Here is a 23765-nt window from a genome sequence, read left to right as displayed (position 1 = left end):
GCCTTTTCTGTACGACTTCCTTCAGCAAAGCGCTAATACACAGGAATGGAAATGTTAACTCTGTCTCACAGAAAGACCTCACAGCTTTCAAAACCAATTAGAGAGTTTATCCTGATCCTTCCTTAAGCCCTTTCAGAACAAGCATTCTTTTGCAACCACAGGAGAACAAATGTTTGCTCTGTGGTTTTGGGTGTCATTCAAAGTGAGAGTTACAACCACTTTATTATGCCATTTTATTAGTAGGAGTGTGCAGATCACCCCATGATTTACCTCTTATGGGAAATTCCCCTAAATGTTGCCCATAACTTCGGGAGATAAAAGCTCTTTCCTGGACAACATGTTCATCTGTACTTTGCCCCTGATTGACAAGCTGGCATGCCTAATCATTATGGCCAGTTTACACTGTTATGGCCAGCCAGTTTACACTGAGCAATAATCCTGAAATTGCTGCTTTTGAATGTAAATACTCTCTCAACACACAATGCCTATCATCTTGCATCCGTAAGGTGAACTTACTGCATATGAGTAAACCCTGACCTGACACCAAGCATTCTACCAGTAGCCACCTGAATGGTAATGTGATAATAGTCACTATTTGTGACTAATGAGCGTTGCACATGAAATATATATAGCAGGTTTGGTCAGGAAACTCTTGCCACAGCCAATGGTCGGCCGCAGCAAGCACATGTTCTCATACTCACATCTGCGCTTCATAAACTCTGCTGTTCCTGCTCATATATATATTTATAATTACTGCTCTAACAATCGTTGCTCAAAGAATTCCTGCTGACTTTCCACCATCACAGACCGTACCGGTTTGTATCTGCTTCTATGTACTGGGGGGGGGGGGGGGGGGGGGGGGGATTCATTCAGTGCCAAACCGAAATATTTCATTCATTTAAATATTTAATCTAAATACATGAGTATCCTGATTGAATTTACTTTATATACATTTACTATTTACGAACTTACTGCATTTTCTTCTCCAAATTCCAAGTGATTACATGGACGTCAGATGAAGTAAACATCAGAGGTAAAAGAAGTGTGCGAGAAAATGTTTTTACATGAGCAGAAATACAAAATGGAGCATTTCATTTATTTAGATATATTAATAAGCAACTTATGGATCAGTACACTGTCATAAAATGTCAATCAGAAGTTAATCAGCATTATCATTAACTAGCTCAAAGTTTACAGTAACTGTTAAAATCATTTTGGGTAGCAGAGCCGGGGGCACTGTAATGCAGAAACAGGAAAGGGCCTTCCCCAAACTGAAGTCACATTAACTGACGTTTTGGGAAGCACAGAATCATCTAGAATGTCACTGTATGGTGTAGCATTAAGATCTGCCTAGGATCCTAGCCCAAACCATTGAAAACAGCCCCAAACCAAGGGGTGTCCAGATACCGTTGGTCATATAGTGTATTTATTTTATGCTCTTTACCTGAAGTTACATACACAAATATTTGTTTCAATTTTATTGAAAGCTAGTCTCAATTTTTCTAAAAAAAAAAAAAAAAAAATTAAAATAAATAAATAAAAAGAGCTATTTACGTGTATTTATTTCTTAAATCGTGTGCTTTCTTCCTCCTATTTTAAACCAGAGAGCGTTGTTGGACCCACAGAACTAAAACTTGTGCTTTCAACCAAACCTACAACACACGTCTTCCACCTTTGTTTACGCCAGGGGGAGATGGCGCTTTGTTTTGAGTCACAGGTTCTTTTTCAAATACACCAAAGAGCATGCGCAAAGGAATGGCCAAATGACACCAAAGTTGTGCGACTCATAACAGCAATGGCGAGCGGAAAAAAGAGTGTTCCCTTGTCTTCGTTGGCGGTTTACGATTCGGATCCCGATTCCGATGCAGAGGCCGGAGAAACAGGTAGGACTCGGTCGCAGCTATTTTGTGAGACTAGGACCACAGTGTTTTACCTTAGTGTATCCTTGCGGTTTATTAGTTCAGTGGAAGCTTGGTCCGCACACCGCACATGGAATCAAGATGTCACTAGTATTCCTAGTAACGTTCGCTATCTAGTTAGCTAGTTAAAATACCTATTATAATACCAACAACGTTACTAGCTATGAAGCTAACTTAACTAACCAGTTAGCTAACTTTACTAAGCAAGCGGGAAAGGTACGAATTCACATATTCAGTTGTTTAGTTTATCTTGTGAATGATGAGGGCAGATCTCCTGGTTGACTATTGTAGTTGAGCCACCAGCGTTAATTTGCCAGTTGACTAACGTCGATGGAAGTAACACTAGCTTGTAAATTAACATTGTAAACCTATTCCATTCTCAAACTATGCCAGGGAGCTGCGTATTTAACTATTCCCACGAAGATACCTACGAAGTGAAATTTTCAGCTTCCTTAAATGTCAAGAGTTTACCTAGTGGCATATTAGAACAGGGGTTCCAATACTTTTTAATCTTTTCGCCAGAAAATGACCAGTTTATAGCTGTGTACATATAGCTAGACTTCGCTTCAGTACACTAGTTGCCATATATTGAAACGTGTGTCCTAATGTCATAATATCATAGATTTGTACAGTACTGTATGAATTCGAGTTTTACTGGAAAGTCTGCACGTCGATTATGACATTAAAATTGATATCTGCATAAAAATGATGACCTCAATGGTCGTCTTCAAGAAAATCCTGGTTTTGGAGCCCTGGCATAAATGAGTTGTGTAATCCGTGCATATAACAACAGAAACCAATTTCCCAACTCTTATTGCTAATCTTAGTTGAAAGTTGAAAAACAGTCACTGGTTATATTTTTGGCTAACAAATTGACTACCACAATCAGCCTTATCAATCTGAACTACAGCTAGCAAGTGAAGGAGGTTCAAAGTAACATATAGTTATAGTAGCCTTTGCTGTTGTGCCCGGGTTGAAATCCAAAAACTCCACATTCCTTTAACTGCATGTAATGAAAATTTGGGAGCTGCCTGGCTAAGTTTCATGGCATATTTTTTGCACTAGTACTCAGTGCTGGTGAGATTAGAGTGACCGGTCATACTATAATCAGGCCAGCCCAGGTTGAGACTTTACCTACAGTGTTCCTGCTTTTGTGATGGACACTGAATACGAGGCATATTGTGTTTTTCAGAGATCCATGGTGGGCTTGTGTCAGCCAGCTATGGGGATGATGATGTCAACCGGATGGAGGAGGGTGAAGGAAGGGACTCTGCAGACGAGGACAGCGGTGACAGCTCCAGGAATTCGGTCAGTCAGACTGTTTCTGGGCATTGGCTTCAAATGCCTTTTTATGGTTGTTGGTAAAAAGAAGACACACTTGGTTTTCTCCTTTTAATAATATATTGAGTGGAATTCAGTTAGACAAATACAGCACACTAATGCATATGGGGGTGCATTGAAGTGCTATGGTGTCCTGTGCACAGTCAGAGACCTACATTTCAGCTGAAGTTATGTGTAGATAGTGAATATCATTTGGTAAAATTCAGGCATATTCCACCCAAAATAGCAGAATCTCATTACTGACAGTTTCATCCAAAACAATATTGGAGGGCCGGTATATATGTCAGTGTAAGAGTATATGCCAAACATGCAGTAGCACTCTTGTATTAGCTGTGACTGCAATGCTGATGACTGGCAATGCAGAAATGAACAGAATCAAGCATCCAACTGCAGGGCTGCCTGCATCTCTTCTGAATTGAGTGTTAAAAAATTAAAATTGGTGGATAATATTTGGTAGTGTTTGGAGTATTTGGAGTGCTTACAGTAACAGTGATATTCACACCCTTGACAAAGCTTAACAAAAACTGTATAAAATAAGTAAAATAACTGTATACTGCAAGTACAAGCTTTTTCTCAAACGTCAAACTAATTCTCAAACGTGGAATGACGTATACTTCAGTAATGCTAAAATAACTTTATTTTTCTCAGGTTACAAATGTAAACTTGTTTCAGTTGTTTTTATTGGAAACTCCTTGCTGATGTGCTCAAAGATGATAAGCTCCAAGAAAATGATTTTATTTCACATGGGTCAAAAGAAAGTTTCTTGCTTTAGGATTTACTCATCTACGAGAAGACATTGCATGCAGCAATGTGCAGTTTTGACCAATCAAGAAAAATCCGGTTAGGTTTTTTTTACTCCTTGGAGGTTAAATACGAAGGGGCCATATTTTTTGTGAATTATTTTAATAATTTGTGGATCTCCCTTTTAATATAACTGCAACAACTTCTGCATCCACTGTGCCATTAACCATACAAAAGCTTTTATTTTTCTTGTGAGCACTCATTCCTCTTATGGCATAGTGCTGCATGTGCGCTAAGCTTCTGTGATTGTGTAACACAGCAGTGCAAACCCTCGCTGGTCCCAGAAGCATGAATGGGATAGCCAGCTGTGCGCGCCTGGGGAAAAGGGGCACGATCCTGGCTGAACATGCGCAAATGTGAGCCCTTATCATCTGAAAGAGCACGCTGCAGAATGTGGTTCTAGATTATTGTCTGATTTGTTTCTCAGTCATGGTGCCATTGGTGAACGCTAACTGTGACCACCTGCATGTAGCATCATCTACCAAACCATGGCTGACCATGACAAACCACGCTGAACGTAAAAAGTGTGGCCAGTATGGATTTGGCGGGTTTCTGTGGGAGGTCTTTGTGTCTTAGGGCGGTTACTCAGCAACACCAAGCAACATGTATGATAGAGGCTCTGATGCCACCATCTTGGAGCTACCATCTGGCTGTATGGAAGCAGATTTGGACGTGGCATGTCTGCCATAGTTTTGTTTGCAAGAAAGTGTTGATCCCTTGATGCCTCTATTGGAAGAAATACAGTCAGTGTGGATGGAAGGTGGCATGTAGCTGTTGCTGGTCTTGAGTAGAACTCAACCGATTGTATCACAAAAACCATGTCATCAGCACCCCAAAAGCACCCCCTTCTGTGCTGGCCATGGCTGTTTGAATTTGTATGATTCTTCCCTGGCTTTTGGGGCCAATAGTCACAGATGAACTGTAATGACATCAGTACTTTCACTTCTGTATACCGTTCTATGATGTATGTTCTTTGGTACTACAAATAGGCAGTTTAATTATGTTGTTCTGTAATTATGCTCCTGCGTCCTTTCCTGTGCTCCTACTGCGTGTATGTTGCCTGGAGTTATTCGAAACAATGCAAGGTGGAAAGGCCATAGCTGCTCACATAATTGTCATGAATACAAAATACAGCAGGAAACTTTGAACTAGAGGTGGTGATGCATTTAATTAGGTTATTAATGCCGTGTGTGATGCAGTCAGTGGCTAATTACACAACACGCTACTCACTTCTGCCTGACAGACTAATTGCAAGGTTGGATGTGTTGCATTGTTTGTTTAAATGTAAAACTTTTTTTGAGCTAGATAATTTCCCACCCTCCCCCCCCCCCCCCTCCCCCCACCATTTGAAAAATGCATTATTGCACCACAACTTCCAAGTCAAGGTTACTCATCTATTGCTGTACTGTATAAGTTTCAAATCAAAGTTTTAAAAATAGAATTATACTGTAGTGGGGTAGCTTGGGGCAGCTTGGGGCAGCTTGGATACCTTCTGAGTGGCCTCTGGAGTGTGAAGTCTGCAGAAGAGCTTCGCTTGTGCCTAGTGCCTTTTTGTGTTATGTCATGAAAAGTATGGTAATAAATGCTGCAGACCAGCAAAAAAAAAAAAACATGGGCGAAGAGCTTGTTTCTGTACTCTGGATTGTGCAGTGTAGGCCATTTAAATTCATTTCTGGATAACTTTTGGAGTACAGTTGAGCACTGCGTCATACAAGTAGCTAATCCGGGCTGTGCTTTTTAGAGCCTGTAATCCACTTTTTAAATGGCTGTTTGTGAGGGAGGCTTTTGTTGCGTGTGTGTGCGCACGTGCGTGTCTGCGTGCATGTATGTGATCAGGATGTGTATGTGTAAGGATGCAGGTGTCATTAAATTCTGCATAATTAGGGGTAAATGAGTGTATAGTTATAGAGCGGCATTTAAGGATGAGCTGTCCAGCAGCACCCAGTTTTAAGTGTTTGAGTGTAATGCTCTTTTGTGTACATGTTCAGTGTGTGTGTGTGTGTGTGCGTGCGTGCATGTGTGTGTGCGCGTGTGAACGCGTGCGTATGTGTGTGTGCGTGTGTGCGGTGCTTGTGTTGCGAGCGTGTGCACGCACATGTGCTTGCGTGTGTGTATGTGTGTAAATGGACTGCATTTATATTGCGCTTTTATCCAAAGCGCTTTACAATTGATGCCTCTCATTTGCCAGAGCAGTTAGGGGTTAGGTGTCTTGCTCAAGGACACTTCGACACACCCAGGGCGGGGTTTGAACCGGCAACCCTCCGACTGCCAGACAATCGGTCTTACCTCCTGAGCTATGTCACCCCGTTTTGCTGTCTGTTTTGCTTCGTGTTTTGTGTGTTTTGCTGTCTACATTCATATCGCAGATTGGTTCAGTTTCAGGCCCTTAATGCAGCAACCAGATAAAGTGTATAAGGAAGCATTAGTGAGAGGTTATATAACCTGTCTGTAGGAAATAAGGGAAAACGTGTTAATTATTGTACAAGGAACAGACGAAAGATCACTCGGTCTTTTTTTCATCAACTTATTCAATGTTTTTTTTTTTAAAACTTAAGTTGTATGCAGAATGATTTGCAGTGGGCTCCTTTGCACTGTTAAGTGTTATTGCGCATAGAAAGATCAGTGTTGGTTGGGGAAATTTGCCTCTGCCCTGTGTTCAGTGACATTCTTACTCTATTTATCTTATTTTATGTTCACTGTTACGCACCACCTGACCAAAACAAATTCCTTGTATGTGTAAACCTACTTGGCAATAAACCCGATTCTGATTCTGATTCTGATTCTGATTCTGATTCCCCAACACCCCCGCCCCCCCCACCACCTGTGGTTTTAACCCTTTGCATTCTTGTCTTTGTAGGAAGAGGACGAATCAGACCTTGAGGGGGGAGACCAAGATGATTTTAAGGTATTTGAAACCCCCTTGTTTGAGGCTCCTAGTGACCTGAAAAAAGGAAGGGGGTGTAGATGTGTGGGAAGTAGCCACATTTGGAGAGCACTGAAAAGAAGCCTGCAGTTATTTTATTACAGAAAAAAAGTCCACTAGGTGGAGCACTTGATTTAGATTTGAAGCCTTTTCTGGAGGCCATTTCCGGGCATATTTATGGCTGTATACAGAGGTATTCAGAGGACCTATGTCTCCAAGCTTCACATTTAATCTTGCCCAGTTTTAGGTGTGTGGAAGCAGGATTGTACCATTACATTATAGTGAGAGGTTAATGAGAGGGAAATGTGACTGTTTTTGTTGACTAAGTGTAAAAGAAATTGATGTGCCAAAACTATAATATAAGTTTGAGTGTGAATGTATGTATGCCTATATGCACTAACGTACATATCTGTATTTGTATGTAAATATAAAAGCCTTTTTATAGGTATGATTTTTTGTTGTGAGCATACCTGCGTTTTTCCACATTAGCCATGACAGATAAATATATAGTTCTACACAGACCATATGGACTGTACATGTTTCCCTATTATTTTCATTTGGGGAATGTAAAGATGCAGGGATATGCTATATGCATTTTTATTTTATTTTTTATTTTGAGCTCACTGGCTACTGATGAGCTAAAAATATTGTTTTCTTTATCAGTCATTTATAGAAGCAGCTATTTGAAGGAGAATGTCATGGTGGTGGGCTTTAGTATTGGTGTTTTCTCTTGGCTGCCTTTTATTATTATTATTATTATTATTATTATTATTATTATTATTATTATTATTGTTATTGTTGTTGTTGTTATTTGTATATATATAAAAAGTAGTACTTTCTGTGAAATCCCGTTTTGACTGAGGCTGTTTCCTGCCCTGTCTTTGTGGTGGAGGTGGCTGGGTGTGACGCAGAGAGGCGTGGCTGTGTGTCTGCGCTCTCCCTGTGGAGCTGCCGGGAGAGCAGGGGAGGGGGACAGGGCCTCAGAGGTGCGGGAGGGGCAGCGGTGCTGTTGGAACTGGCACCTGCCTGACTCTGATAGCCCGCTGCATCTTTATCAGGGAGGGATTTTATTTTCACAGGCCGGGCTCACTGGGGCCGCTTTGCTGGTAGGAGTTTGGGTTTGTCTGCAGCCTTCCTGCCCTCAGCCTGTTTGTGTTGGACAGAGGCACTGCTGATTGCACGGGCCGCCCGTGGAGCTGGCTGCACTCTGGAAGCTGGGGGGCTCAGCGCTCTGGCTTTGTTGCTGAAATAGTTCTGGGCAAAGCCAAAAGCTGAGCAGATCCAGGCATCGGGGGTCCTAGTAGCCCACCTTCCCCAGCTCTGATAAGTATGGGCACCAGACATGAGGCTGCTAAGCCTACATTCTAGCATAACAGCATGCAACTCTTATTTTATGAGCTCGTTCTCATCACAAATGAACACGGGACGGGGAAAAGCAAGGGAGGACAATTGCTGTACTTTTTTTTTTGTTTTTTACCCCCCCCCCCCCCCCCCCCCCCCCCCCCCCCCTTTAGAACTGGTTCAAGTTTATTTAAGACAAATGAAAGAAACCTCAGGGGTTAAAGCAACAAAGGATCCAAGTGCGGCGAAGCGCTCGTGCTGCTGAGCTTCTGAAACACACCCACGCAGGTTTATTGCTGCGAGCGATTAGGAAATGGGTCGAGCGGTTGCGCAACTCCGCTTGATGTACGTGGCTCTGCCGCCTTGCTCTCGGAGGCAGGAAGTGGAGCCCTTTCCCCGCTCTGCAGCGTTTCAGCGCTGTGCGTCGCCTCTGCACATTACAGCTCCTCACGCATGTTATTCACACGCCAGATAAATCGTTTAAATGTGTCAGACGTGCTCGTGCTTCTGCAGCCGTTTGGCGCCTGCTGGAGAGTCGGTGTGAACAGCTCGGTATCTGCAGGCTGCCCAGTAAAAGCACCTGCCAGCGCTTCTGCAGCAGCTTCTAGCGCCCTGTTGCATTTGAGAGTTCCCAGCGTCCTCTGCAGGCTGTGTCCTCTCCGGGGCCCGGAGCGCTGGTAAACAAACAGAAGGGCTGCAGTGGTAATCTGCAGCCTCTCTGTTCTGCTGCTGGATCGCACAAATGCACAAAACATGTCTGCTGTTGATAAAAATTGTCAGTTAAAAAGCCCTGTGTAGTCAAAGGATGGGAAAGGTAGTACGAACGCGATGTCGGGTTTAAAATATTTTCTGTACACATTTTGTTTTTTAGGAGCCGGTTAGCGCGCGTGTCCTCATTCTGCTTTGTGTGTGTATAGACGCCAATGTTGATGGTGCTCTCTGTCAAAATGGAGCCTACTGCATCAGAAGCTCTTCTCGCTGATTCCGGTGCGTTCTGGAGTCTGTTTTGTCAACTCCTCATTCAGCCCTCAAAATGGCTGCCCTCCCCTTGGTGCTTTGAACAAGCCGTGCTATTCAAAATTGGCCTAAGCAAACTGGTCTCTACCAGCTCCAGTTTTCCTTGGCTGGCAGAGTGATGCATTTCCTCTCCTTGTGGAGAGCAGCCTGAGGAACAAAGAGCAACAGCAGGGAGAGAGAGAGGCTCATTTCCACATTTTTCAGTTCACTGTCTCACATCGGGGTAGGGGAGAAAAGATGACCCCCAACCACCCCCCCCCCCCGCCCCCTTAAAAAGCCACAAAGCAATACCAGGGAATGGAGGCAGTTTCACGGAATTGCGAGTTGAATCGATGCTGTTGGATTTCATGGGCATAGCGCTATTGTGGGCAGTGGCAGTGTGATTCAAAAAAATATGTTTGTTTCTTGATTTACTGTACACCTGCTCCTGCTCCCCGCCAGACCCCTTAAAATTACCCCCCCCCCCCTTACTGCGACTCCCCTTTATCCCCAGTCACTTGGTACTTCCCCTTCTCCCTCCCCTCCAGGGCAATGCTTGGATGTGCCCCCGCAGTTGCTAGGTAACAGGGTGGCAGTATTGTGTGGCATACTGAGGTATGTGTGTGAGAGAGAATGAGTCGCTGAGTGAATGGGAGCACTGTTCCCCTCTGCTGAACCCTTGTGATGCCCAGAGTCTTGGCATGGAAAGGCAACCTTTCAGAATCAGCACTGATTACCCCACCCCACCCCCACCCTTGCATAGTTTGTTGTCTTAGAAGGATCCAGTCTCTCTGTTATACTCTGAGAACTTACATGCTGGATAACAGCACTGGAAACCTCACTAGAAAGTGAATATATTAAGGCCGTTAAAAGATAATAAGACCCAACCTGGGTCTTATTTTCGTAGTATTTCCCATCATTCCTATCGTTAATGAACAGTGAAGCAGCTGTGTGAAATACTGTCAGAACCGATAGGAATGATGGAAAATACTAAGAAAATAAGGGTCTGGTTGAAATAAACTCATTTAATGTAAAAACCTTTTGAGTGGCTTTTTCAGACCCATGAGGCTGAGAGCTTATCTGACGGCCTGCCCTCAGAGAGGTGGAGTGGGCTCAGAGCACTGGTTTGCCAGTAATATGTTACCTGTTCCTGTATTTGAATCTTTGTGAAATATTTCTGTCATCACCGTAATTATGCCTTTTAGCCTAATTGTTCTGCTTTTTGTATGTCTAAATAAAATCCACTGTTGAGGTGGTGTTTTTCTCTCATGCAGTTTAGCCTGCCAACCTGCCAACTTGCTGATTTGCTATATAGCTGTGCCCTGAAATATTGGCACAGTTAGCTAAATGAACAGAAAATTTATTGGCAGAGACAACGATGGGTAGCGTTCAGTTGCTGGCTGCATCAACTAATGTCCACAAAAATAGCGTAGGACGGAAACTAGCCCTAGCATTCGCCTGTTTCTGTTATTTAGCAGGCTGCGTCAACACAAGATGTCGAACCGGCCCCCACACTGGTAACATTCAGATTTCCATTAGCCACCCATTTGTGCATTTATTGCGTTATTAAATCATTTCCGTTTTCCGCCCCCTAATATAATCTCAGGTAGAATAAAATATTTTATAATCGCTGGCATCATGTGGCTTTATCAACACGTAGCCATGAGCTGTCGTTTAGTGTTCCGGCTGTGCGTTGGTTGCTGGCGCGCTGTTGCTGTGCCGAGTCACAGCTTGTTCCGCCGCAGAGCGATTTGTGCTCAGGGCTTAGATAAGCATGAGTCACACCTAAGCGGTGACCCCGCCCTGTTACACAGCATGCCTGGCCCTGAGCTGTGGGTGCCCGGTGCCAGCCACAGGGGCCGTTCACTGGTTAGAGGAACCGCATGCTTTAAGAAATATACTGTAGACTGGAATATACAACCTGTCCCAGGTGAGAGGTGTTTGACTAATTTCACATTCTTATTTCACACAACATGCACAATGTCTTGTCTACTTTTTCCAGAAGTTTAGTGGCTGAGTTGACGGTCAAGTGGATTATTTTATTAGTATAACTGGCACACTTACTGTTAGTAACATTAAGCAACTAGCTTATGTGGCTTTGCATTGTGGGATTTATTCCCCTAATGTAAATGGCATGTTGCAGTTGCTTGCCAAAGACAAATACAACAAATACACCTCTGTGAACATCCATCCATCCATTATCTATACCCACTTATCCTGGGCAGGGTCATGGGGATGCTGGAGCCTATCTCAGCATGCATTGGGCGAGAGGCAGGAATACACCCTGGACAGGCTGACGATCTGTTGCAGGGCACACACACCATCCACTCACCATTTACTCACACACTCATACCTGTGGGCAATTTAGAGTCTCCAATTAGCCTACCTGCATGCCTTTGGACTGTGGGAGGAACTCTGAACACATTTTTAAATTTCAATGGTAGTGTATCATCATTTACAAATGAAGGTAAGGGCAGTCACCATATCTCAAGGGTTATAATGTGTCCAAGAAGCAAGATTTCCTCAGTCTCTGATATTAGGACTCTGCCGTGCCCACACACTGTGAGTGACAGGTAAAGATGCGTGGGCCCAGATAGATCAGAGTTCTAATAAATGCCACCCCTGGACCCGGTAGTTGGTCACAAAAGTGAGCACTGCACAATAATTTCCCAACATAAGATTGATGTATAGATCATACCGTCACAGTGTCCTGAGGGCCACTTGTCGCTCTTGTGACATGTAGCTAGTCCTTGCAATGACTGAACACAGACCGTCTTATTTATGTACTGTAATCATGTGATAAAGATAGATATGTATCTTCAGCTGAAAGATAACGGTAAGTTAAATGTTTTTGCAGAAGCCCACCGACCCTGAGTGGGATCTGATGGCCCCAACAGTCAGTCTGCACTCAGTTCACACACCTCCTGCTTTTCCTGTCTGCTGACCTGCTTCTGATAGGACCCGGATTGACTTTAACTGCTGCTGTATTGGCAGCGTTATTTCCATCTCTCGAGTCAACATTAGTCTCCTTACAACGTTGGTAAAGACATTCATGACTGCTGATGCCATTGCCATTTGCTGTGGATTCCATGCTTAACCGTGTAACCATCCATTTTGTAGGTATCCCCAGCCGTACAATAAAACATGACTGCGCATCCTCAGTCCTGTCTGATATTACTACCATTGACTTGTTCCCCCGGCAGATTCTTCATAGCAGGAGTTTTGGCTGGGATGCATTGAGTCTTAGACTGCCCGACCGTTGTCACGTTTCTTGCCCTAATGACTGAAAGCCTGCTCTTAACTGTGCTTTGTTCTAGGAAATTTCGGAAAGTGAGAAGAGAGACCCCAACGAACTGGTCGGTGAGTAGGCTGCGTTTACATCAACCCCAGGCGCCGTGCATTGCGCGTGCCCTTAGCTGCTGGCACGTGCGTCAGGCCCACGTTGTCTGTGCGTCTGTCTGTGTGGCCGCAGTTCGTTTTGCGACCAGAGTAGGCTTGGTTGTCAGACGGTGAAGTCGTTGCCTGAGGTTGAGTCTTCCTCAGGGGACGCAGGTTACGAAGGTGCAGACTTCTCCTGGTTCCGCGTCACATGCGGGTGGCGAGTGCTGTTTGAGTTTGTGAATGATTAGCTACTGGGCCCGCTCAGCGGTGGCGCGCGCGGGTCTGTCCCGAGGCCGCTGAGCAGGACGCCGGCGCGGTGGTGTAAGTTTGGAAGGTGGGGGGCAGTCCTCGGGGTACTCCCTGTTAGGCGGCGGACCGGCCGCAGAGTGAGGCGAGGCGTGGCGTGGCGTTATGCATCACGCTGTCCTTCCGCAGACGGGTGTGAGAGGTCCACCCGCTGTGAATCACCGCGGCTGCGTCCGGGTCTCCTGCGCATCCCGCCCTTCTGCCGGGCGCAGGAAGCAGGTGTGTGCGCGTGTCACCTGGTACGGAGCGCCAGTCAGTCAAACCCACAGCCGCCGCAGGCGTGCTCCCGCCAGAGCTCCACCCTGCCGTCTGGGCCTCGCTCGCTGCTTTTCCAGCCCATGCCTGTCCTTTCACGCGCGTCACGTGGTTTTAAATTTCACTCCTGCGCACCACAGTTGGATTTGACAGTTGGATTAATTTATAACTCAGGCACTCCTTGTTTGCTCACTTTCTTACTGGCTGGGCTGTTAAGCTCCTTATGAAATCCCAATTAGGCCAGTGTGTTTTGAGATTGGTTGGTGTTAATTCCAACCAAAGTTTGCAAAAATCGAATTGAATTGGAAAACAAAAAAAGGGGAAGCAGTTTTGTCTCGTGCACCGCTTGGCTTTTATGACAGTCAAAGAGTTGGAATGTGGACTGGCGGGTTGGGGAGGGGAGGGGGGGGTGGGGGGGTGGGGGGGGCTGAATTTCAGTAATTTGATGTACCAAACACAAAGAGGGAGCAAAATGCTGGAATTTTCTTGTAAAGGTCTGGGGAGAGGATTTTGAAGATCGGCTTTGTTCGGGGCACACAAAGGCGGCACTGATTTGGGCATTCCCTTCAGCCTTTTCATTGGTCCGCTAGCGCCTGCGGTCAGTCCGTCTGGCTCGGCTGCACACGCGTGCGTGCGTGCGTGCGTGCGTGGGGACACTGTCACTGAGCGCTGGGCAGTGTGAAAACACGCCGCGCCGTCCAGGCCTGTGCCCTCATATGTCACTCGCCCTACACTCAACTGGAGGCAGGACCCTGCGGAAGGCCAACATGTGCACCCAGGGCATAGTCTACTTCCTTCTGTGCCACACTGTCCTTTCACTGAGATCTTCTCTGCGGTTTTATGACTCGGATAAATGTGCACAGATCAGCACTGGCCGTGCTGCATTTATTTTTTTTCTTTTGGTAACAGAATGTTCTAGAATGTTCTAGAATGTTTTAGAATGTTCTGTCGTAATTGCAGATGTAAAGTGGGGCTTAGAAAAAAATCAGTAAGAAAAGAGAAGCTCTATACAGAGTGTGTCAGGTGCTGCTTAGGCAAGAAGAAACAATTTCAAGGAGCAAAGTGTAACTAAAAATGAACCTTGGGTGTGTGCATTTCAGGTTCTGGACTTGTGTGGAAAATGTACAACACAAGTACGGGACGGTGACATTTGTGAATTTTAATAATTGGCTTTTAGTCAACAGTGCATTTATTATATTTATTTTATTCACCATATTCACAGTGGATTACATGCATGCTTGCATAGTGTAGTACACACAAGCCAATATAGATCCATATCTTCTGTGTTGTGTCTGCCTTTGTCCGTTGTTTATGTATATTTACAGACATGCATAAATGCACATACATTTGTTCAATTTCTCTGTCTTCCCAGAAATATGAATTAATTCACCTGGGTCACCTAGAATCTGCGAGGAGATGAAATCTTCACACTATTTGTGGGGTCAGGCTCAGTGAGTGGCTCTCTGGTTGTCAGGAGGGGAGTGAGGCAATTTGGCGTGAAATGTGAGGAATTGTTGAACTCATTTTCCTGTTTTCTGACAGACTCGTATTACAGCGCACAGCGCTGTGCCCGTTACTGTCTGTGAGGCGGGGAAGTGCTTCTCCACGTCTCGCCGATGTCCTCCTTTCAGTGTGTCGTGCTAGAGGCCATTTCCTCCCAGCTCTTCCTTTACTTTCAACAACCCGCTGGAAGTTTTCAGAGTTTATGTAACTTTTAAGAAGCTTACAGCTGGGTCCTGCTTTACCGTTCTTCTTAATAGTCCTCGGTGTGTTAATGTCCTGTTTCCACCGTTGATAGAGGAACGTGCAGCTTGTGCTTAGCGTCGGCCAAAATGCATGAATAAGCAGCATTCACTGGAGGCTTTGGTGTGGAGCGCGGTTCTGCCCGGCTCGCTGGGTGCACAAACGGCTCACACCTGAGACATTGTGTCAGGAGCTGCGGGGTTTCCTTTGCTTTGGAGATTTCACCGAGTCACACGCGTTCTAGTCAGCTGCTCGTAGGTGCGCGAGAGAATTTTTACTTGTGTTTGTGATCAACTCATTTGAACTCTGGATGCCGGAATAGCAAGGAGTGGATGTGATTTGTGAGAGCTGTTTCACAAGGAAAACAATCCAGTGCGTCTATCAGATAATTTTCCACACACACACACTCGGGCAGGCAGAGATCGCGCCTTGGGCGGCGTGTTTCAGGCGGGGAATGTGCTGTTATATTCAGCAGAAGTCGTCGGACTTGCCTGGTCAGGTCTGGAGAGGGAGAGGGAAAGGCAGGGGTATTTCATATCCTGCAGGCAGTGTTATTTCTCCTGTTCTGCAGTGTGAAGCCCGGTCAAGGGAGTGCCTGTGGGCTGGGAGCCAGGGGAGGGCGAGGCTGAGGAGGCATAGGCCAAGTCTAAGGATTTTGGGAGTGACTACCTGAGTTAGAGGCACTTTTTCAGCCTAGGGGGAGGGGAGGAGGGGAAGCTGAGGTCAGCACCTACCTGTCTGGACTGGAATGTTTTGTGTGCATGGAGCAGGATATTGCATTGGTCTATTAGAAACAAATTCCATTTAAAAATTTTTTTTTTTTTTTTTTTAATAAAGCCGAAATATCTTAACATCCTATCCTTCTGGCAAATTCCATATGAAATTGAACTAAAAACATAGAAACCTTTGGTAAAGAAAAGCATTCTTACTGCTCGTCTTTCACATAAAGGAATGAATGGTAAGATAAGATAAGCAATGACTGAGAAACTCCGGTCCATTTAAACCGGTGAATAGTGCTTTACTCGCCGCTGTCTAGAGCTGATGCAGGTTAGTCGGAAGTCCGTCTGAGCTATATAGATGTGTATTTATTTCTACCATCTAGGTAACTTTTACCAGTGGGGTTGCCCTTCTAAACCTTTTGTCTTACACCTGATGAACCTGGAACATACCCAGGAATGCCATGCAGACATGGTTTGTCTCAGCACAAAATGCACGTCTTAGCGAATGAAGGACCCTGTTACCTTAGTTTCAGCAGAAAGGGGGAGTGGGTGAGGTTGGGGAGGATTTGACATTAGCCCGTTTGTAGGAGTTCTTTGCGTGCTGTGGAGAGGGGGGAGAAAGTGTTCAGGGTCCAGGCTGGCTGGACAGATGGGAACGCGGACTGACACGCGTTAATGGCAGAGCTGCAGTTAGGAGCAGAACAGGGCAGCGCAGCGCCCTCCCAGCACAAGCCCTGACACACCCAGACTGGGTGGGGCCGAGGCCTCCTCATTCCAGACCTTTCTCCTCTCGTCATGATGGTGGTTGCAAAAGAGCCTGGCAAAACCCCTTGCACTGCCCCATCTGGAATAGCTTCATATTGAAAAATTTATCATAACTTCTGTTTTAACAATACTCTGCTCACTCCTCCTTATTTGTCAAAATGCTAACGTTTACCCTTGTAGAGTCTTCACATGTATTCCTAGTCTGGGTTGTGCTTTTAATTCTGTATGTATGAATAAAGCCGGTCATTGCGCAAGACTGAGCGTTTCCTACTTCTGCTGCTTCCAGCCCAGTTTTCAGAAACGGTGAGGAACATGTCACCGGATGATATCCGGATCCCACCCGAGCCGCCAGGACGCTGTTCCAACCACCTACAGGTGAGTGCTGCCCGCCCACACGCTGAGCTGGGGCAGACCTGGAGAATGCCCCAAATGCAGCTCGGGCCACTCTGGTTGGCTGGAGCCAGGAAACAGGAAACTGGTCATCATTCAATAATTTCGTTTTTTTTTTTTTCTTCTGGTATGCAGGTGCAATCAAGCCCTTGTCTGTTTTATTGATGTTCTCAGACGTTAGTCACTGAGCTGTCCGATTCCTGGCACATTCCATTGGTTCCTGAGTTGTGCATTGATTCAGGTTAGCAGCAAGATGAACGCTGCCACACACAATGTGGAGAGCCAGAGTCAGAGAAGTTGTTCGTATATTTGAGAGTAATTTTGTTGTTCACGTGGAGGAATCTGTCTTCCTGTTTTGGGTAAAACTCCAAAAGTGATTGAATTATTTTAAAATTTCTGTCCCACCTACCCAGTTGCCTCATATTAGAACAGTTGAAATTAAACAAATTCTCGAATAACCATTCCAGCTTAGGAAGGAAAGAGGCTGTTGTTTGGGCGTGTGTGTCTGCATCTGTGCGGGTATTTTAGCTGGAGGCTGATTTGGCAGCGTGGCCTGGCTCTAACGTATCCCTGGGAGGCTGGAAACACAATGGCCTCCAGGTAGTAAAGGGGCACTCTCAGCCCTCTGACAAACTTGAGAGCTGAGCCAAGTCTCTGTATTGTCAGATAAGCAGAACAAAGAGCCCTTGGAAAACTTCCTGTAGAATTATTGAACAACCTATAGTAAATCTGCCTCTCCTGGCAGATATTTTTTTAATGAGAAAATGCTGTAATCAGCACCTGGCGTGTTGGTTTCTTTAAGTTCTCCAAGAGTTTGACGCATATGGTCAGGTTCTGTGAACTTTTAGCCAATCCCCTGCTGTTTATTTGTCCTTGTGACCTGTGCTTCACACCAGAGTCCCAGGGTAATGATGTCACAGTCAAATGCAGTCAGTTAAGCAAAATGTTACTGTGAAGGTTTCAATACTCTTCTATTCCTTATTGAAATAACAAAGTCAGACAAATGATTGTCCATTTTTAGCATTATTATAGAAATGTATTTTCATTTTTATTTATTCATTTTTTGTGTTCACGAAGGTTGAACTTTTCATTTACGGCTTTTCATGGATTTATACCAGTATGCCTAAAGTCCACAAACTCATTTGGAAAGACTTATTGCCTAAAATTTGGAAAGACTTGATGCATGAAACCTAATGAACTGACAGGAATAAAAAGAAATGACGGAATAAAAAGATTGACATCATTGTTGCTGGTCAAAAATGATACCTTTATATACCATTATATATATGGAATTTACATTAAAACAGTAGGTTGTTTTGCCATACTTCACGCTGTGTTTATCCAAAAGAAGGGAATAATGTAGACCAAATAGTTTTTCCAGTATTTCTTGCAAACCACTGTTTTCATTTTACTTTGATAGTAATGCTATTGTAGCAATGACATGGACTGCAGGACTCAGAATATGATAACATACGATACAATAGCATGATACTATTTTGTGTTCCTCTGTGTTCTGCACTCCCCGGTATCTCCTGCTGGGGCTGTTTGCTTCTGAATATTAATTTCCAGCTCATTGTCATATACTGCCGAACGTGGGCCAAGGTCAACAGCTGTATTGAATTTTGTTTGCTGGTGCTTTATTTTTTTTGTTGACCTCATATGAATTTGAAGTGGTGGCCCAGACTAAATAAAGCATATCAGTTGAATATAACGCTCAGGTAATGTTAGACCTTTATGAATCAGAGTGAATCATAGTCTGTCCTTGTCATTGCTTTGGGTGGGCCTACGCATGCTATTCTGTTGACTCCTTCAGCTTCCCTCAGTACTCCACCACTTTGTTATAAAGCAGCCTTTTCTTTTTTGGCATTATTTATTAATTAGCAGGTACCGTTGTGCTAATTGATTTAAATACTGATCATTTACACACTGATATTTTTATTATTTTTCATTCACACCTCTGGGTATTTCTTGTGAAGCTTTTCACCCCACGTAGTCTGAACCAGTGAGTGTTTGATTCTAGGTTTGCTGTGCTCATCATAACGGCCCATTGCTGCTCACGGGTGTAGAGGAGCAGGGCCCTGCATCCGCGCTCCGTGGCAGAGATGCCGCTTGAAGTGGCCGCGGCCGGGCGTGGCAGAAACGCACGCCCCCCCACCCCACCCCCCTTCCCCGCGGTGCTGCAGGGCCCTGCCCTCGGCTCCGCTCTTTTGTCTGTGTCCTCATGACTAACATCCTGCCCCTCAAGCCCAATGACTGCCCCACTGCAGAGGAAGGGTTGGGCCGTGCTTTTCCAAATAAAAATGTTTCGTTGTTAGGGCACGGGCAGCGCACAAATTTGGCCCGTCGGGTTTCCTGTTATTTGCCCGCCCGGCCCTTTCGCTCCTCTTTCACAAATTTTTCTTCTCACGTCTTCATATCGCAGCCCCTTTTTAGAGTAGATGTACATCTGGAATTGCCGTCACCTGTCCATCTGCTCTGATGATTTATCGCCGAGGGCAACGCGGCGAGCGGAAAGACGGATTAGGCCTAGGCCTGCGCCAGTTTCTGGGGTCTCGCTTGAGCCTGCTCGTCAAATATAGCCCCCAGGTATCAGAAATGGTGATCGCACAATGACCCCATTCAGAGCGCTCTGCTGGCTGTATACAGTGCTGCTTGGGCGAGCTTCGTGTTTACGTCCTGACCACAAGCCCTTCTCTTTCATGAGCAGACAGACAGACAGCACACTGACATGCAGACCGGTGGACAGAGAGACATGCTTAGAAATGCGAGACTACCAGCCATGCACTGTTGGAAGGGAAAGTCCCACCGAAAGAAGCCTCAGAAGCTTCAGACCGCTGGTCGTAAACTACTGTTGGGACAGAAATTTATTGTTGGTTTTCTTGACAGGAGAAGATCCATAAACTTTATGAACGTAAATTACACGGTGACTTTGACACAAACAGCCACATCCAGAAGAAGAAGGAGTTTCGCAATCCCAGGTGTGTCACCCGATTTCTGTTGGTGGCAGTCTTATTTCCATCGGTCATATGCAATAGATAAAGGTTTATGAAGTAATGTTGATATTGGCGTGACACATGAATTTCAATGACTGTAGCTATCATTTTCAAAACTAATAATGGGCCGCTTGAACCAATTGGTTCACACTAAAACCTTTTTTTGTGCCAAGAAATCACCAACTGAAAAAATCACCAATAAATTCTTACATGAGGTTACATACAACTAAGCCAAAAAGCCCAGTTGACTCAATTTTGTGTGATTGTAAGGCAGTGATGTTGGTAGGGTACTTCTGTCAGCAATGCATATTTATACTGATAACCTGAAGTAGTTGTGAGTCCTCTGTGCAAGTAGCTCTCTTGTAGTACTGTTCATTATTTAGCAGCAATGGCAGTTTCCCAGGCTGTGTGTTTGTGTGATCTTCCATATCTGTGAGTAACCCTGTGTGTTTTTCAGCATTTACGAGAAACTTATTCAGTACTGTGGCATTGATGAGCTTGGAACCAACTATCCAAAGGTAAAGGTTTATATTGTTTACATTCATCTGAACAGTCTCATTGAAGAGAGAAAACGTCCTATTTTAAATTTGAAGTGAATATCCTTGCACATATGGCCTACTAAAGCAGCATAATTGCTAGCAAACTTTCTGTAAGAGAAAGTTCTGTAAGGTGCCGTTCATGAGGTCTTCTGGTGCTTTACCAAAAGCTGTCTTGGGTTGCTGCTACGATTGTGGTTATCCTAAGTAGAATGTAGAATTTTCTGTAACTTGCTTTCACTTTCAGTTCAATATGGCTATGAATACATTTCAGTTTCCAGCATGCTCTTTTAATTCAGAAAAGCTTTTGGCGAGGGGTGTGGTCTGTAGTATTGTTGTCATGTATTGTATTGCATAGTTGTCTCTTAAAGTGACCTCTGTTTTCCCTGAGTTGTCATAATAAACTTTCAAAGGCACACTCTCATTGTTGACCATTGGGACAGAAAACTCCATGCCCATATTGGCTATTTATGTTTTTGAAAGTAAAAGTGCAGCTATCACAGAATGGGAGTAGGAGAGTTTTTATATAAGTATTAAAATAATTATAGCACCCTGACACAATTATGTTTCTGCAATCTGATCATAAATTACTCGGGTAACTGAATACATATTCCCATTTTAATTTTATTTTAATTTGATGTCTGTAAGAGAGCGTCTAAGGCATCATTTTTTGTGGATTGTGGTATAACAAGATGATATTGAAGTTGTAAGATGACTTTCAGTGATACTGGAGAGGTGAAATCTGCAGGAAGGAATGTGAATCCTGTTTCTCTTCCTTTCCCCTCAGGACATGTTTGATCCGCATGGCTGGTCTGAGGACTCTTATTATGAAGCTCTAGGTAGAGTAAGCAGGTCCCTGCATATTTTCCTTTTTCAGGATCTTTCTTGGCTGCTGTTTGCCCCCTGTGGTCTTTGTTCAGTGTGCATCTGTTTCTCCTTATAGCCAAAGCTCAGAAAGTGGAGATGGACAAGCTTGAGAAGGCTAAAAAGGAGCGGACCAAGGTGAGTGCCCTGAGGCACTTCCCTGTTCACTCGTACAAAGAACACTGAGCTGTAACATCTCATTATTAACACACTGAAATTAGCTGAGCTGTGTACTGCACAAATGTTACACGCCATGTATGTATTTGCACATTTTTTGTATGCCTTTGCTTTCCCAGTAATCACATAGAGCGCTTAGGCCTATGATTCACCCCCTGAATATTTCCATCAGGCACAATGATTGTCATAGGAATTGACTTTGTTGTATTCCTGCATACTTTTTTGTATTCCACTCTATGTGGTTTTTCTCTGTTATGTCTCCTCCTGTTTCTCTCTCATCACCAAGGATGATGAGAAAGTACAAGTTGTAACAAGCTCTGTTTTCTTAATATTTACTCCTGTCACCACTGAAATACAGAAATGCGTGTGCTTGTGCGTACATCTGGGGGCAAGTTTTAACAGCTCAAGCCTCTTCGCTGCTGTTTACCATCATCAAGATTTTTACAGAGTCAAAGGATGTAGAAAAAGGGTGGGGAACGTTCTGTAGGTGTGCGAAGTTGTCCAAAAAGCTAATTCCAGAGGCTATGAAAAGTCATTACCTGCATGCATAGGAAGCTGCCTAGTACAAAGTGTACATCGCAGCAAGCCAGGAAGAAGTGGAGAAGTGCGTGTTTTCACAGGCTGCTATTGAGAGTTTTGGCTCTCTGGATTGACGAGGACATGTACTGGGAGGGATGAATTGGAGGTTTTGAGTCATGTTTGAACTGCTATGGCAACCGCTGACATGTTTGTTTCAGATCGAGTTTGTGACGGGCACTAAGAAGGGCACAACCACCAATGCTGCGGCCCCCACTACCAACACAGCCAGCACCACGGCAACAGGTGTGAGCCTGTCCTGTGTGGACTTGTGCCTTGTCACAGCTTGACTGTCCTTTAATTCTGCTTTGCTTAAAGATGATACTCCCGTTGAACAGAGCCCCCGTTCTTAGCCTTAAAGTTCAAATTCTTGGTCTTTTTCGTGATCTTTTCATGCTCAGATATTTCTCTGGATGCTATAACTTGGTGCTGTGCAGAGATGCCGCTGTCTAAAGCCTCTTTCCCTCCTCGTCCTGCTTCTCGCCCTGCAGAGGCCCAGAAGAGGAAGAGCAAGTGGGACTCGGCCGTCCCGGTGACACTGGCGCAGCCAGCGCTGCTCACCACCACTGCCACTCTCCCCGGCGTCGTCTCGGTCACCACCACCGCCAGCGGCACCAAGACCACGGTCATCTCTGCGGTCGGCACCATCCTCAAGAAGGCCAAGCAGTGAGACGGCGTGGCGGGGCATGGTGGTGTGGGGCGGGGCAGCGAGTCTGTGTAAAGGCCTGTGTGGGGCAGCCGCTGTTTTGGAAGTGGAGGGGAGACTCTGGAGGCGCCATCGCCACGCCACCCCTGCTGGCCCGATCTGCCCGAGCACGACGCTGATCACGGAACACTTCTGTCTGAACACTCCCCCCCCCGCCCAGCTCCACTCTTTCTCCCACGTCATCTAATTTGTCTCTAACAGCCCCTTTCGCTTCTCGCTGAGTACTGAATAGCCCTCTGTCAGGTTTGCCAGTTACAAGCCCTGGAAAGCAGACAGGAGCGTCATCGGAAGCGCCTGGTTTCATTTGTCTCTGCTCAGGAACCTAGAAATGGGAAGTCGATCCATCTTACCGTTAAAATCTTCTCACTGTTGTGTATATTTATGTAGTTATATTGGCCGATGGCGGTGGGGTCACATCATCTGTATTTTTATAGACATTACAGGTTTCAGCTCAGTTCTGGGATGAATCTGCTGTTAAGAGATTGGGTTCCTGTTTGAACCGGTCCATCTGCCTCCTGATCTGTTGGCTTGTACATCAGTCTTGGACCCCCCACTCTTATTTTTTTCTTTTTATAATTTTTTTGTCCTGGCAGTGAAACAGAGCGTCTGACAAGGTGTCTGACACAATTGGAGAGAGGGTGCTTGGGGGGGAAATCACTGCTGTTAAAAGACACCTTTTGAAAATGTTGGAATCAAGTGTGTTAGTATTTTTGTCTCATTTTAATTGTTACTGGGATTCTACGCCCTGGTAGTATTTTTACACATGTATATACTGCTTACTGTCAGTAAGGGAAATAAAAAAAACTCCATACCTTCTTTACAACTGACCGTCCTTTTGTTCGGCTTCCAGGGTTATCTTTTTCTTTACTTCCTCCTTCCTCTCGACCGCTGTGCCAGCTTCTCACTGGCTGTGCTGGACATTCTGTTCCCGGGGTCTCGTGTGGTAATCCTGCATTCTCCAGAGAAAATGTCTTTTTCCAGGGAATATTTATATGATGACCATTATTCCCCTAAACACAGCAGGCTGCTGTAT

The 23765-nt window shown here is 44.9% G+C and overlaps 1 protein-coding gene across 1 annotated transcript; it reads left to right on the top strand.

Annotated features, from left to right (window-relative positions):
* The first annotated feature begins 1733 nt into the window (after window positions 1–1733).
* Window positions 1734–23555, top strand: sap30bp (SAP30 binding protein). Its single transcript, XM_035406078.1, has 11 exons — window positions 1734–1883; window positions 3112–3227; window positions 6919–6966; window positions 12639–12681; window positions 16777–16865; window positions 19767–19858; window positions 20331–20391; window positions 21197–21248; window positions 21353–21411; window positions 22188–22272; window positions 22518–23555. Exons 1-11 carry the CDS (start codon window positions 1796–1798, stop codon window positions 22694–22696), a joined length of 912 nt encoding a protein of 303 aa, XP_035261969.1. The 5' UTR covers window positions 1734–1795; the 3' UTR covers window positions 22697–23555.
* The last annotated feature ends 210 nt before the right edge of the window (window positions 23556–23765 follow it).

Source organism: Anguilla anguilla, chromosome 2 (assembly GCF_013347855.1).
Source record: "Anguilla anguilla isolate fAngAng1 chromosome 2, fAngAng1.pri, whole genome shotgun sequence".
Taxonomy (NCBI): Eukaryota; Metazoa; Chordata; class Actinopteri; order Anguilliformes; family Anguillidae; genus Anguilla; species Anguilla anguilla.
This window is presented reverse-complemented; position numbering and strand designations above follow the sequence as displayed.

What these genes read in the sequence shown, in the direction of transcription:
- sap30bp (XM_035406078.1), top strand. Translation starts at nt 1,796, where the DNA reads ATGGCGAGCGGAAAAAAGAGTGTTCCCTTGTCTTCGTTGGCGGTTTAC. An exon ending in GTGACAGCTCCAGGAATTCG is followed by an intron (nt 3,228 to 6,918) that starts GTCAGTCAGACT and finishes TTGTCTTTGTAG; the next exon opens with GAAGAGGACGAATCAGACCT. An exon ending in AGACCCCAACGAACTGGTCG is followed by an intron (nt 12,682 to 16,776) that starts GTGAGTAGGCTG and finishes TGCTGCTTCCAG; the next exon opens with CCCAGTTTTCAGAAACGGTG.